The sequence below is a fragment of the Curcuma longa genome, chromosome 5, assembly GCF_044706935.1.
Source record: "Curcuma longa cultivar G26 ecotype Majalengka, Jawa Barat chromosome 5, ITB_CL_G26_1.1, whole genome shotgun sequence".
In the NCBI taxonomy this organism is placed as follows: Eukaryota; Viridiplantae; Streptophyta; class Magnoliopsida; order Zingiberales; family Zingiberaceae; genus Curcuma; species Curcuma longa.
In genome coordinates, this window is record NC_133865.1 from 5,105,377 (window position 1) to 5,121,530 (window position 16,154).

A 16,154-nucleotide genomic window follows, 5' to 3' on the forward strand; every position below is an offset into this window, starting at 1 on the left:
GGGCAACAAACCAACCAACCAACAAGAAGCATGCATGATGGATCACTGATCACGTGCGTGATCTCCTCTAGCTCATTCGCTATTTCTCCTACATGCCTGCACATGTAAGCAACACAATGCAAGAAACACGTCATGTGAGTTTCACATGCATGAATGATAGATATATAGGCAAACGTACGTGTAGCTGCTGAGGCACCATGTTTGCAGGAATCTAGCTAGCTAATTGGTTGTTAATTGGGCGATGAATCACGAGAGGATTAAATCTAATGCCGCAGGCTACCATCTATCTCTATCTATCTATAAATAGCATGGCTCAGAACACATACGATGCTAAATAGCAATTCGGGGGTGGATTGAATTAGTTAGTGCATGATAAATATTGTTATATATACGATCGAATCTCGAAGAAATTGATAAAAATATCTTTTTTATAGTGATAATTACATCTTCTCGATTTATCTCCTCATATATGATTGTGGGAGTGACTATATGGAATCACTAAGCCGATAGATTCCATCTTTTATTATAATAATAAATTAAATAACATCACCCAGAACACATACTATACAATTATATTTGATCAAATAATTAAGTGAGCTGCATGACCCACAATCTCATGATGTTTACAATTAAAACTTTTAGCCCTCGATAATAATGCAATGACAAGCAATGGTAGAGTCAGTCTGATTGATCTACCCGGGTTGATCTCGTGTTGTGGGCCATGAGCGTCAACATAGACGTCATTATCCTAGGATGTCTTCCTCTTTCTCTCAAGTTTTTTTTTCTTCCATCGTAAATCCGAGCTTAATTATATTATCTTCTTCTCAACGCTGTCGGCCCCCCGACTACAACTCGAATAGATGTTAACGTGGCTCTGCCTTTGGCGGCAAGATACTCAATGATTTACTTAAGCACTCACGGTTCGAATCTCAACTACGACACACTATAGAGTATTTTTCCTCCAATACGATAAAAAATCTAAAACATTTACTGTTGAATACGGAGTCACACGTGTTTTCGAATTTATCTCAGTGGTTGATGGAAAACTTTAGTAAGGCCGAACTGATCATCTCCGAGATTAATCTAATTATAATAATTGGATATTATCAAAAGATAAATACCCCTTGCAATAAAAGGTGGGATTCGTCACCTCAGTAGTTTCATATAGTCGGTCCCAACCATCTATAAGGAAGTAAATCGGAAAGATACAATTAAAAGGATATTATTTTAATTTGGTTGAGATTTGATCTTTATCCACTGTAACAATTCAGTTCCGCTGAAGTGCGCATACATGTGACGTGTTGGGAATTGACAGATTAAATTCCCTCTGTAGACTCACAATGGAAGCGAATAGAGACATACATTATAATCCTAGCTACTTTCACACTGGAGATCATTTCTGGATTAGGTCCCGTGGTTTTTCCTTTCTCGATCACATTAAGGAGATTTTTCACTTAAAATAATTGGTGTTATTATTCTACTCTCTAAACTTATATTTGCTTCCGCATTGCGTTTACAAAGGAGAAAATTCAATCGGTCAATTTCCAACAATGTCATTAGAGTAGAAAAGTTTACGTGTTGGTTTAAACAATTAATGACTTGAAACGCTACATCAAAAGTTTCCTCACCTCTTTATTTGATGATCACAGTATAAGATAAGACTTATAAAAGTTTACGGATCTAGAATCGCACGAGTGAGATACTACTGAAAAATTCTTGGGACATAGTTGAGTTGATTACGACGGAATAGACTTATAAAAGAGGGCAAAATTTTGAATCTCGATGAAGTCGAGCAATACCTTCATCCATCGTGGTCAATTATAATTTTTTAATTTATTTCTTCATAGATGATCAGCCCATCATGTGAGACCGCTAAAATGCAGATTCTACGTTTTTACAAAAGAAGAGATACTGCTGAAAAAAAAACAATCAAATTACAACCCGTCCGGTCAAGAAGAGTTACAACCACTAAATTACTATCATACACGAGTCGGCCACCGAGGTGGACTCGCCGGTCCGACTCGGAATCTTGACGCGGAATCCGACGGCGAGCTAGCCACCAAACCGAAGAAATAATTGGCGGCACGGAAGGAAGGGCACTTTCGGCATATCAGTCTATTAGAAAAAAAACAAAAAAAAAAGTAAAAAAAAGGAAAAAGGGAGCAAAAGGAGGCGCATAGAAAACGCCTTCATACGGCAGCGACCGACGTCAAAATTACGTGTCCCGTGTCGGTCTTTCCTCTCCAGTCATCGGAACACGCACAACGGGAATTTTATTATTCCGTTACTGCCATGTCAGATATCTTCCTGCCGAATAATTACGTTCTTTTTTATAAATATTTTATTTATTTTCTCTCTCCTCTTTATTAGCGAGGCAGGAGTAGGACCGGGTAATATTCTCCAGTGCTTGTTTCTTTTTCCTTTTCTGATTTAAAAAGAAGAGAGCACAAGGAAGAAGAATGGTGATCGCTTTTGCTACGATTCTACAGCGCGGTGGAGGATATCATGCTTCTGGGTGTACTGCGACGGATTCCACCGCTCTTTTCGCCGATCGCCGCAGCCTAATCCCTCCGGTTGCTGCTGGATCCGGCGCTTGCTCCTCCGGAGAAGGGCCGGTGGTGTGATCGTCGCTGCTCGCGTCGCCTTGAGAGTGGATTTTTTTGGGTGGGATATGGGCTGCGGAGGCTCCAAGATCGAGGAGGAGGCCGCGGTGACGCTCTGCCGCCGGCGCTCGCAGCTTCTTGCCGAGGTCATTCGGCGTCGCTACGATCTCGCCGACGCACACTCCGCTTACGTCCGATCCCTCGCATCCGTCAGCACTGCTCTCCGTGAGTTGCTGAATGGGCCGCTCCCGCCTGCTTCCCCCGTACTCCCCCTCCCCGGCCAGCGGAAGGGTGACTCCCTCCCGCCGCTCACCCCTTCCCCTCCTCCGGCTGCCGTGGCACTCCCCTCTGCTGCTGTCCGTGGCCACTATCGTTCCCACTCTGGCTCGCACATTCGTTTCCGCCCTTCAGATTCTGATTCGGACGATGATTCGCCCCTTCACTCGGATGGTGCTTCTCCGATTCACCACCTCCCTGCGGATGACTCTCCGCCCGTTGGGCGGACCTACGACAACCTCCACTATGCGCGAAACCGCCCCGCAGAGTCGTCGGTCACCTATGAGCAGCAACGTCCGAGTTCCGAGCCGATACGCTTCGGCAACGTTGATGAACCTGCTCCCGCGGCTTACTCTTACTATGGCCACCCGTATCCCCCTCAAAATTCCAACTTTTACCCTTCCCATCCTTCTTATCCATCATACGTCAACTACGGTGGCGGTATCTTTGGATCCTCCTCACCGCCTCCAAACATTCCGCCACCTGCCATGGGAGCAAGTGGGAATCCTACTCCTCGTGAGCCTCCGCCACCTCCGTCGCCCAAGGCTTCAACATGGGATTTTCTCAACCCGTTCGAGTCGTATGATAATTATTATGCTCCATATACCTCAAGCCGAAGCTCAAACGAGTTGAGAGAGGAGGAAGGAATCCCTGATCTGGAAGACGAAGAACAGGAAGTGGTCAAGGAAGCTTATGGCGATCCAAAGTTCGTAGCATCCACATCAGCCGCTGCAGATGGGGATCACTATGGTAAGGCTGCTATGGGGTCAAAGGAAGTTATGATCGGAAGTGTAGGGGAAGATGCCCACAGAAAGTCGAAGTCAATGGAGGTAAGGAGTACCTCGGAGCAGGAGGTTCATGTCGTGGAAAAGAGTGTGGTGACTGAACCAGCCGAGCGGCACAATGCAGATTTCATGGTTTCTAAGAATTATCAAAATGATTCTGAGATCGTGCAGGAAATAAAGATTCAGTTTGATAGGGCTTCCCAATCGGTTGTTCAGGTGTCCAAGATTCTTGAAGTGGGAAAGGTTCAGTATCAGCACAAGAATTCTGTGTATAAAGGTGGAACGTGTTTACGATTATCTTTCAATTTCATTCTCGATATATCTTATACGTTTGTGAAATAGTTTCATTAGTAACTGTTCTCTTTGTTTTATTTTGTTTTGTTTTTGAGACAGTTTCTACCGGGATGATATGTGGATTTTCTTTATTTTCAACTTCTACCAACAAAGATCTTTCATATGAAGAAGACTACAGTCTTTCATCAACATTGCAGAAGCTCTACAATTGGGAACAAAAGCTTCTCGAGGAAGTCATGGTTAGTGCAAAGATCATCCTTTTTAGGTCCAGTATTCATCTGATCTCGATCCTGTTTTTTTTTTTTTTAAATTATTTGGAGGCAGTGGCCACAAGCAAATAACGTGTGAAACTAGGCAGCTATTAATTTGAGAGAACTAAAAATGCTGGGTCTGGGGCTGTTACAGAAATGTAATAACAGTTATAGCACTTGATTATTTGCCCATTTCCCTTCCTAAGTAATCCTTGAATTATATCTTTATTCCATTGGCCAAACATCTTAATGAGAATTTCCCCCTTTTTTTCTTTCAACGGCGACTTACCTTTCTCAAGGACATTTTTGCTCAACATTTAGCAATAGCATGTAACTGACATTTGCATTTTAGGGCCGAATCCACATTTGATTATTGATGTCACCATAGCTATTATGCTTGCAATATGTCAGTCATAATTCTGAAATAGGAATCGTGTTTAGATGACCTGTTCTCGAATCAATCCATTACAGCACCACAGTGGTTGAATTCATCTATTTCCTGATGAATAGGTTTATATGCCTAAGTAGCTGTATATTCATTCTTGCTCATTGTGTCATACTCATACAAAATGTAATTTGGACAAATTATCTGATCTAATCCTTATAATGTAGCAACTTCCAAAAATATTTTGATGTGAATTGCAGGCATCCTGCTGGAGAATTCCTGCATACCCCACAAAGATATTGCAGAATGAAATTCAGATATTTCATGGAATCTTTAATTGTAGTTTTTGTCTCTACCAAGTATTCTACTGAATATTTGTCTCATTTTCTTAGAAACATTTATTCCATGAACATTTTTCTTATACTAAATTAGGAAAGAGAAATGTTTGACTCACTTTATGAACTTATGTTGTACTTATGGCAGGTTGAAGAAGAGATGAGGGTGCTATATGAAAGAAAACTCCAATACTTGACGCACTTGAGTGAAAGGGGTGCAGAAGCTGAAAGGCTTGGTGCAGTGGAAACTACCATCAGGAAGCTATCTACAAAGATAAGAGTAGCCATTCAGGTTGTGAACACAGTTTCAAGTAAAATCAGTCAGTTAAGGGATGAAGAATTATGGCTACTAATTAAAGAACTAATTAGTGGGTATGTGATAATCATTATTCCCTCACCTTTATCTTATTGGTTTGGAAATATTTGTTGTGGAATAGGTACTCCTGCCAAAGATAAAATAGAGGAAGCACACAATTTTACTTGAATCTGATATGAGCTAATATGTTGGAAGCTTTGGTAGCTTAACTATTTGCATACAATGCAGCTCATCTTATATCTGGTATTCTGCCCTTTGGATACAAAGAAGTAGGAGTTTAAAAGATATAGTAACACTTGTCTTAAAGTTATAGACTCTTATGCACAGTCCTAGTATTCTTTTTTCTCAATAACACCCTATAATAATTCTTTAATTAACAAATTTATTAACAATCTTTGAGCATGTTTAATCATTTTAATCTATTTTCTCTTATTATATATTAGATTTATATCTAATTGTTCCCAGATCTGAATTTTTTTTAATCTTTTACCGTAACTTCACATACCTATTTTGGTGGTTTGGTCTCTTTTATACTATCTTTTTATGTGTTGTTGGGCAGTTCCTTACAGGATAACACTGACCAATCAAAAATACCTTTACTTATACTTCCTTTGGTACACTATATGGTAGTGTAGAATAATTAGCAAACAAAAATGAAAAGTTATTTTAATAGAGACAATAATGATATGATGGATATGTGAAGCGAGAAAAACAAAAACTATTATTATCTAGGTGCAAATATGATTGCTCAAATATGTAGAAATGAGCAGAGCTAGATTAAGATGATAGAGAGATGTTCAAATATGATCAATGGATGGACAAGTTAATCAATTGCAAGATTTGTGTAGGAAGTGCGTCTCCACATTATGTGACCTTTTTGATCTCCTGAACTTTTAATTAAAATAATCTTGACAATTTTGAAATAAAAATTCTATTGTTGATCAAACTTTCTTTCAGTTTTGATTAATTTCTTTTCTTTTGTTAGCAGTTCATCATATGGCCATGTCCAAGTGTGTGGTTAAATGACCATTTTTCTTCTTCAACTATGGATTAAATTTTCTCCCATTGATGTCTTATGTGACTTCTTCATTTGCTAATTGAACTTTATTAGGATATGAAATAATCACCTCTGATAATTCTACAACTGTCGCAGCAGATTGGTCGGGTGAAATTAGTATCAGGACTTGCAAAGTTTATCCCTTCTATGCTTGGTCGGGTGCAATCAACAAATGTCTGTAGGTCTGATAAAAATATATCAACAATATCAGTTGACTTTTCCTTTTGCTGTCTTACATGCCATTGAAATAAATCTAATAGTGATTAGTATCAATTTTGTATCTGTTCCATTGAGCTTCTAGAGACTAGATGTAAACTATCAAAATATTGTTTCATCATTATGGTATAATCCTATACAAAAATTTCCAAACGCTAATCTAGTCTGAGATTGTATATGCTTCATTGAGGTGAGATAATATGTATCATTGGTTTAAGCTTGCATGTAATAGTGTAGATTATGCTGGATTACATGGATTTGTAACAAAATTCAATTATAGATTGTTTTAGTTTTTTCTTTCTTATTCATGCAACAAGTTCTTATTGTCAGTTTAACCTTTCAGGTTTAAGGAGATGTGGAAAGTTATATCAGAATGCCATCATATTCAGTATCAAGCAATATCCAAGACAAAAAACATGGACTCTATTGTGTCTGGGGGAAAGCTTTCTGATAATACTCGTCCAGACACAGTAAAGCAATTAGAACTGGTGATGGCAGAATGGATTGCCAATTTCTCTGCTTGGGTTAGCGCTCAAAAGATCTATGTCAGTGCTTTGAATGAATGGCTGAAGAAAGGTATCCATTATGAACCAGAGGTTACAGATGATGGAGTGGTTCCTTTTTCTCCTGGAAGATTAGGTGCACCTCCTGTATTTGTGATTTGCAACTATTGGTCTTCCAGCATAGAAATGGTATCTGAAAAAGCTGTTGTTGAAGCAGCAAAGGATTTTGTTGATACTGTTCATAATATTTGGAAAGAGAACAAAGTTTTGCTGCAGCAGAGATTGTTGATAAACAAAAATATGGATAGCAAGCTAAGGTCAATGGAAAATGAACAAGAAGAACTTCTTAAACAGAGAAAAAAATTAATGATAATTTCTGGTGATAATTTGTCAACAACTGAACTTGTGCATCATGAATCGGCTGTGACTAGTCTTCAGTCCAATTTGAGGCATATCTTTGAAGCTGTAAAAGATTTTTCTGCTAATACCATGAAAGCATATGAGGTACTTTACAAACAAACTGAAGAGACACAGATTTGCTGAGGGGAGGCAAGAGAGTTGTAGGATATTGCATCATTTTGATTGATCATCCACACAACTACTTGACCTTGTTGAGATTACTATTCTTGGAAGAATGTGAGCCATAGCTCTGTCATAAGATTAAAGGTTTGTCTCTGGCATATATCATCAGATGCTTGGGTAAATATTTGCTCCTCCACCTTCGGCAATTGGATCAAGGCTATGAACCAGCTCCACTTCATATGTATCCTTTGTTTGCTGTTCTTTCTCAAAGTCATTTCCAAAAAGCTCAGAGTGAGCATAGGAGAAATGAATCTGAGATGAACTTCTGAGTGTATCATAAAACATTGGCAGAAAACTTGGCATGACCTTCATAGGTGAAGATTCCAATGATTCACGATCATGTATAGGATCCATATCACGAGCATATCACTCTAGATAGTGCAACCTACAAGGTCTGAGTAGCTTTATATCATTGCAATGGAAGGACCAAACAACAGGAAAATGATTTCCAAACTGCAATATCGGAAAGTTAGGTGGTATATGATGATTAGTTGGTTTAAGTCTTGGTATTTGAGAGTAGACTAGGTAATTTGCTGCTAGCTCCGAAATATTCGAATCTCCATGTGTGTATCACACACCTGAAATTCCAACACCGTTCCTTTAAGTTGGATATGAACATCCTCATCGATATTCTGACATTGATTCTCCGAGTTCAATATTGACATCCCCATTGAGTGTGTAAGAAATTGAGAAACAACTGTGCCAGAAACTTAGATCCATATCTGTGTTGGATCTATTCTTACTGAAATCTAGTAGTGGTCTACCACTGGCCCAGATCACCTTTTCAATCATTTATGTAATTGTACAAGAACTTCTGCCAAAGTATCACATACCACTAACTCAGCTCCACCTCTCGACTGCAGTCTGTACTTTTCATGCTGCTCTGATTGGTCCATAAGCTAATCGGTTCGTCAACCTTGCTGTGCAGTTGGCGTACAGAAACAGTGTCTTTACAATATTGGTTCTATGCTCATTGACTTGTGATTTACTGCAGTCTTATCTGTTCTAATTAACCAGCAGGATAGCAGATGAAATGGGGTATGAACTCTGAAGGTCTTATGGCAGAGATGGGAAATCTAGATAAGCACATGACTGTTTAGAATCTGATGTAGGCACTGACTGAAGCATGCTGAATTGCTTATTTTTGTTAGGAAGGCCAAGGTAATCCCTTTGCACTAGAGTAGCACAGATTTAACTTATTTTTATAACTTAAAATTCTTATATTCTGTTCTTTTGTTTTTTTTTAATTCATATTTTATGCTAGTGCTACCATAATCTGGTGCCTGATGGATATTTGGTCATGTATTTTCCTTAGCTCTGTACTTTCGGAGGTGAAATTATGTGCAGCTCTAGCACCAGCTATTTAGTGACACTTTGTTTCTGAAGTAATGCGGAATGGGATAAAATAAAGTTTAATCTATGTTTGGTTAATTAGATTGGATTGAGATCAGTGGGTGATCTGTCTCTGAACATTCTAAAGATTTTATTTTCTTGAGCATTTCAGGAGTACATTTTTTAATATTATTATTGAAGGGGAAATGCTGATTCCAACTATGCAGTTATACTAAAAAAAAAAAAAAAAAAACTATGCAGTTATACTGCCCCCATTGTAAGTCTCTGCTAGAAAGAAACACAGTCACTTAAGTTACAATGTAGAACTTAGACTATAGATTCTATGGAGATAGAGATACTCAGTAATCAGTAGGATCTTAACTTTGTAAAGTTTACCATACTAAATCATCAATTGATGTGCATTCTAAATACGCCTCTGCTATCTTATTTGCACTGCAAATTTCCTTCTTGCAACTTGTATACAATGCATTCTCTAGCTTTTTAGAAATCATCTCTTACTGCAGCTGAATGCCGCTGCTCTCAGCACCTGGCAGATAAATCCTCAAGTGTTGTAGGTTGCAGCAGTAGTTTTTTAGAAATTATAAAATTCCAGTACACATGAAATGTCTGAGATGAATTATTAAGCAGACACCACTTGAATTTTGCCAAAGGGATTGTGAAAAACTGTGTGGATAATGGTTCCTTACTCTGACTTGATAAGCAGTCAACAATCTGTAGGGTCCCCCAACAATCGACTTGATAGCTCTCCCCAAAAGGTGCTGGAACCTATCCAATGATAGGGTCCTCACTTGCCTAAGCCCTCATGGTTTTGTTCTTGCTCTCCCCAAAACTCATGCCAATGGAGATCCTTTTAAACCCATGATCTTTCCCATGTGTTTTAGATGTGGGATGTTTGGCAACCCAACAATCTCCCCCAAACAAAGGACCACTGGAAGCTCCCCTACCATTTTTCATGGTTCATTTTTCACTTTAAGCCTCCCCTACTTCCTTTATTTTTCTCGAGGGTCCCCACATGGTTAGATCTGGATCATGGCTCATCCGGCGGTTAGTCCGGTGAAGAGCGGCCTCGCTCTGATTGTAGTGTCCCCAAGGATGTCTGTATCTCCACAATAGCATGATATTGTCCACCTAAGCCCTCATGGTTTTGTTCTTGGGCTCTCAAAAGACTGCCAATGGAGATACTTTCCATCCTTTTAAACCCATGACATGTGTTTTAGATGTGGGACTATGTTTGCACCCTTGCAACCCAACACAATCGACTTGATAGTGGTCCTAACCTATCTAATGATTCCTCACTTGTGACAATAGAATTTTTAATTGAGCCATTGTACTTAATTCCGGAAGAGCCTCTTGATAATCTATCCCTTTTAAAATATATCCAATATGGCATTAATCACATAACTAGTAAAATTCTTTACTAGATTTAGTGACAGATCTAGCATGCCATTAATCATATCCTAAAATAACAAATTCACACACTATCCTAACTGCAAAATTAAATTAATAAAAGAACAAATTAGGAATGTGGATTTTTCTCTAATGGTTTGCTAGCTCTGTTTGTAGCCATTCATTCTTCGTGCAATTGGTAAAATAATTATCTTTATGCATAGGAACTACCAAACAGAGCTAAGTTATATATGGTGAGGCACTAATCAAAGCAACATGGATTTACCATTTTCTTGTCCATTGTTGTATTGATTTGCAGGATAGATGGATCAAGCAATGATGAGTTTGAATGCATCAGGAAGATCAAACAGGTTAAACAGCTTGAGTGGGATGCACAGACAGAGGAAGACAAAGTAGTCTGATGACCTGGGTGGGTCAACAGATAAAAAAGGTCGAACATCACACGAGCTTGATGGATCGAATAAGCCTTTTTCAATAAAGCCAAGCAGAAGATGACTTCGACTGGTTCCAAAAATGCTTATTGTTGTGTTGATTGATGGTTATGACATGACCCAACTCAGCATGCACTCATAAGACACAAGTCACTCAGCAGCTCTGCAAGTCTTCGTAGCCTGATTACAATGCCCGGCGACTGGTTGCTAAAATCTTGTCTGCAATTCTATCTCCTTCAGAGTCTGCACAATTTTTCGGAAATATTTTGTATTCCAGAAACAGACTACTCTGTTGTTATACATGTTTAGGAAGTGAAGCAGGGTGTGACTGACCATGAAGTCTCTTCGTTCTTCACAGGTAGACAGCATCAAGTCCAGAGGAAGTAAATCATCATCACACAGCGAACGGTACTTGGCATTTAGCTGCCCGTGATTAGTGGCTGTTCAGGTTCATGACTCCAGATCATATGAGGCCAAGTCAACGAGAGCGACTGATAGATTTCTAAAACTACGATATCTCACTCGATACGGTAATGATATCTTGAATGAATCTATGAAGGCAATGTTTGGTCAAAAATGGATTTTTTTTATATCGTTCATTTGTTCTGGTTATGAATGCTGCGTTGTCTCGGAACAAAGTCAATATGAAGTTAAAAACCGCGTGATGATGCAAAAGGTGATACTTCACATTATGATTCAACCATGGATTTGAATTATGGATTTTTGAATAAGAATTTAATCAATTTCACTTATGGACCCATACAATCTGTCCCACGATCACATGTGAGGAGGTAAATTGAGAAGTTGCAGTTGGTTAGGAGGAGGACATTGTCTCGGTTTCGTCGAGATTTGAATCTTTGTCTATTTTTACAACTCTGTTCGATCGTAATCAACTCATATATGACCCGAATTGTCCATATTTATATAAATATGTTGTGAATTATATTAATGCAGGTCAAAATCTATATGGATCATCATGCGTACGATATCGTCGGATCTATATGGATCATCTTGTGCCAGGAGGTACCGGGAGTCATTCAATGAGATCCTAGGATGTTTAAGTCATCGTGATGGGATGAAAGGAATAGAATAATAAAATATAAAAAAAAGAAAGGAAAAAAATAGAGTTAGATATTAGATGTCATTTTCATACCATTAGCTGTCCATTTACAGAAAACTATGCTTTGAAACTCTAATAGGTTATTGAATCTATATGGATCATCATGCGCCTATGATGCTTAAGTTATCATGATGTCGGAATAGAATAATAAAATATAGAAGAAGGAGGGGGAAAAAAATAGAGTTAGATATTAGATTTCATTTTCATACCATTAGCTGTCCATTTATAGAAAACTATGCTTTGAAACCCTAACACGTTATTAGATCTTGGAGTGAAAGGGCATTATTACCCGGGTCATCACATATATTCATATATACCTTTTGGAAGTATTTCATCAATAATACTCATATTTGAAGTAGATGTTACAATTTCAAAACCCAATAATCATACTTGAAGGGTGAACTTAGATTTATAAGAGCCAACTTGGGCAAAGGCAAAGAATATGCTGACAAGTGGACAAAATAAAATCTCCTCCCTAAACATAAGCACAGGCACAACGAGAATGGCATGTATACATTAACAATTCATATAATCCACAGTGATCTAGAACATAAGAGTTTGTCTTTAATTACTTCAACACGTCCACTCTCCAACAATCCTTCCAACACAAGCTAAAGATTAATACGACCATGGATCGGGCTTAAACTTACATTTCTTATACAATTAAACAACTAAACCATAGAACTTAACGGTCAAGCCCACTTAATTATTAGCAAAATTTAGTCGGCGGGCTTGTTTTTTTACCATACGTTTCGCTTTAGACAGCAACTCGCAGCATTTTCAATTACCAGGAAGGAAGCCAGCAGAAAAGACACCAACTCTATCGATTTCGCATCGGGTAAAAACTGGAATGCTGGATCGCTATCGCTAGTCCAATTCACGACCTTGTTATTAACTATTCTACTTTATTTAGACTCGCAAAGTTCCATCCGGTCGCTTTCGGGATGTGTGAGGCAGTCCAGTATATGAGCAAACGCAGATGAAGCATCGAGGAAGAACCAGAGCAGAGCAGAGCGATCGAACTGTTGATTGAAGTTAGTTAGTTAGTTAGTTGGCCATGGAACTCGATCTTCCGGGCTTCAGATTCCATCCCACAGAAGAGGAGCTGCTGGACTTCTACTTGAAGGGCGTGGTGCAGGGCAAGAAGCTCCAGCTCGAGATCATCACCACCATTCATCTCTATCGCTATGATCCTTGGGAGCTTCCCGGTAGGTGATTGAGATTCTTTTATTAAGATCGAGCGAGCTCGAGTGTTCTGGTTTGTTGAATCTGTTGATGCGGGCAGGGTTGGCCAAGATAGGGGAGAAGGAATGGTACTTCTACGTGCCGAGAGACCGGAAGCAGGCCAACGGCGGCGGACGGCCGAGCAGGACGACGGAGAGGGGGTTTTGGAAGGCGACCGGGAGTGACCGGCCCGTCCGCAGCGCCTTCGACCCGAAGCGGCTCATCGGCCTCAAGAAGACGCTGGTCTACTACGAGGGCCGGGCGCCGCGCGGCACCAAGACTGACTGGGTCATGAACGAGTACCGCCTCCCCGACCCAACGGCCAACAACTCCGTCAGTCCGCCGCCCAAGGTTTGGCGCGTTAACGATACTGACCTGACCGTCGGGAAGGGCATGCATAATAAGTATGTGGGCTGATCGATCTCGAACTTGGTTTGTGAATGTGATGATCAGGAGGACATAGTTCTGTGCAAGATATATAGGAAGGCGACGTCGATGAAGGAGCTGGAGCAGCGGGCGGCGGCGATGGAGGTGGCGGCGCCGACGCTGTCGCCGTCGCAGAATTGCGAGTCGGTAACCGAGTCCTGGCCGGATTGGTCGATCGACGAGAGCTTCCAGCTGAAGTCTATGGAGTTCCTGGATGACGTGATCGTGATCGGGAGCAGCGAGGCGGAGGAGGCGGCGGCCGCGGCCGCAGCGGTGGCGCTGGTCGACGAAGAGGAGGAGGTGGACTACGCTTCCACAGCGGCGAGCCGGAAGCCGAGTCTGCCGGAGCTGGAGGTGCCGAAGCCCACCGGACTGGAGTGGCTGCAGGACCCGTTCTTGACTCAGTTGCGGAGTCCATGGATGGTGGAGCTTTGCTCTCCTTCCTACGCCACCATTCTCAATTTCTGAGCTCGACGAACTCGAAGAACAAGCAGAAATGCACAGAACAATACAATCAGGTGAATAAACGATGCTGAGTTCTTCTAACAAAAAGCAAAAAAAAAGAAGGATAGAAAGAAAGATTTGGACAAAGCCAAAAAATTGAAAGAAAAAAAAAAGCAGTTGACGATGAAGTAAATCGAGGAAAACTTTGGATGAAACGTCCATTCTTCTCGGAGTAGAAAGACAGTGCAATCCGAGCTGTAAAATTAAATATCGTCGTGTGAATGATTTTCTCTAGAACTTCATGTTGTAAAGATATGCTTTTATTTTAGAATAAACCAAACTGTATAGTGTGGTCTTGTCGGGTATTTAACAATGAATTCTAATATTTTATACGGTAATATTATAATAGATGATTAATTTGATTTTATTATCTTATAAATAGAAATATTTAATAGAAATAAAATAGAAGATAATTCTTTCATCTTCTACGTATTAAATTATAATAAGTTATCAGTCCGAGCGCTCTTTAAGGTATAAACTTATACATAATTTTTATTTTTATTTTTTATAGATAAAGCACATCCATTACCTTCACCAATGATTGTTCGATCATCTAATACTAAGAAAGATCTTTTTCGTCCACTATAAAAAGGAGAAAACATATCATTGATCTAGAAGTACCATATCTTAGTGCATTTGGTGCATTATTATATCTCGTTAATCACACTCGCCCGGTTATTACATTTTTGTTAACCTTCTAGCAAAATATAACTCTTCCGAAGACATTGGAATGGTGTAAAACACATATTTCGTTACCTTCATGGTATAACTAACATGTGATTATTTTAATTGATAAGATCAAATTCATTTTTAGTAGGTTATGCAGATGTAGGTTATCTTATCTTTCAAATCCACATAAAGCTAGATCCCAAACAAATTATGTATTTACACGAAGAGACACTGCTATATTATGGAAGTCCCAGTAGCCACATCTCTGGGGGTGGCCGGTCCGGTCCCACGGAAGTTTCCCACCGACCATCAGAGTAAATCGGGAAGCGCATACGGCGGCCAATCCAGATGCTCAGCATCCTTTGATTGCGTTCCCCATTTGGAGGAAAATTTCTGCAAATACGCCATAGCTGGGGATCGAACCGCGGGTCTCTGAGTTACAACTCGGATGTCCTACCGTTGCACCATAGCCCCGGGGACTATATTATGGAAGTCAGTTAAATAAACTTTGACAACGACATCGTCAAATCACTCTGAAATCATTGCAATGTATGAAACAAGTCGAGAATATATATGATTAAGATCCATGACGCTACATATTCAAGAATCATGCAAACTAACAACAATTAAAGAAAGCCTAATGACTATATTCAAAGATAATGCTACTTGCATTGCATAACTAAAAGGAGGTTATATTAAAGGGAATAAAATAAAGTATATTCCCCTAAAATTTTTCTACACACATGAACCCCAAAAGAAAGATGATATTGATGTCTAGCAAATTCGTTCTAGCGATAATGTAGCTTTTATTCACAAAAGCATTGTCGATATTAATATTCAAGAAATTAGTGCACAAGATAGGGATGCATCAATTAAAAGATCAGGAATACATCAATTAAAAGATTTTTAGTGATTAAAATGAAGAGGAGTATTTAATGTTGTACTCTGTTTCCTTCATTCAAGTTTTCCCACTAGGTTTTACTGATAAGGTTTTAATGAAGCAGAGTTAGATTTGTTAGGTTGCAAGGGTGCAAATATAGTCCCACATCTAAAACACATGGAAAAGATCATGAGTTTAAAATAATGAAGATATCTTCATTGGCATGAGACCTTTTGGGGAGAGCTCAAAAACAAAGCCATGAGAGTTTAGGCCCAAAGTGGACAATATCATGACATTAGCGATTGACCGCTCTTCACCAGACTAACTGCCAGAAGAGCCATGATCCAGATCTAATCATGTGGGTTGAACCTTAAAAAAAAAGGAAGTGGGTGCTCCCGTGTTTGGATCAAGAGGACCAGACACCAGGCAAAAAGTTCTAGTTGCGGCTAGGCAGGAAGTCCTAGTAGGTCGGGTGGACCGAGGACCAGTAGGTCGGGTGAACCGAGGATCAGAAAGTCCTGGTGGGTCGAGGATTTA

General features: G+C 39.7%; 2 protein-coding genes across 2 annotated transcripts; both read left to right on the forward strand.

The window, feature by feature from the left end:
• Positions 1-2,671: 2,671 nt before the first annotated feature.
• LOC141829385 (uncharacterized) lies at positions 2,672-11,410 on the forward strand. Its single transcript, XM_074716843.1, has 5 exons — positions 2,672-3,941; positions 4,058-4,197; positions 5,078-5,301; positions 6,862-8,764; positions 10,662-11,410. The coding sequence occupies exons 1-4, from the start codon at positions 2,672-2,674 to the stop codon at positions 7,562-7,564; spliced, it is 2,337 nt and encodes a 778-aa protein (XP_074572944.1). The 3' UTR covers positions 7,565-8,764; positions 10,662-11,410.
• A 1,561-nt stretch (positions 11,411-12,971) lies between these two features.
• On the forward strand, positions 12,972-14,075 carry LOC141830028 (NAC domain-containing protein 22-like). The gene is made up of 3 exons (XM_074717506.1): positions 12,972-13,122; positions 13,200-13,489; positions 13,592-14,075. Exons 1-3 carry the CDS (start codon positions 12,972-12,974, stop codon positions 14,030-14,032), a joined length of 882 nt encoding a protein of 293 aa, XP_074573607.1. The 3' UTR covers positions 14,033-14,075.
• The last annotated feature ends 2,079 nt before the right edge of the window (positions 14,076-16,154 follow it).

Bases quoted from the DNA above. Each gene is read 5' to 3' on its own strand.
- LOC141829385 (XM_074716843.1), top strand. From the start codon at position 2,672: ATGGGCTGCGGAGGCTCCAAGATCGAGGAGGAGGCCGCGGTGACGCTC. The intron at 3,942-4,057 runs GTGGAACGTGTT...TTTTTGAGACAG, and splicing joins CAAGAATTCTGTGTATAAAG to TTTCTACCGGGATGATATGT. The intron at 4,198-5,077 runs GTTAGTGCAAAG...TACTTATGGCAG, and splicing joins AGCTTCTCGAGGAAGTCATG to GTTGAAGAAGAGATGAGGGT.
- LOC141830028 (XM_074717506.1), top strand. From the start codon at position 12,972: ATGGAACTCGATCTTCCGGGCTTCAGATTCCATCCCACAGAAGAGGAG. The intron at 13,123-13,199 runs GTAGGTGATTGA...TGATGCGGGCAG, and splicing joins TGATCCTTGGGAGCTTCCCG to GGTTGGCCAAGATAGGGGAG. The intron at 13,490-13,591 runs GTTTGGCGCGTT...TGTGATGATCAG, and splicing joins CCGTCAGTCCGCCGCCCAAG to GAGGACATAGTTCTGTGCAA.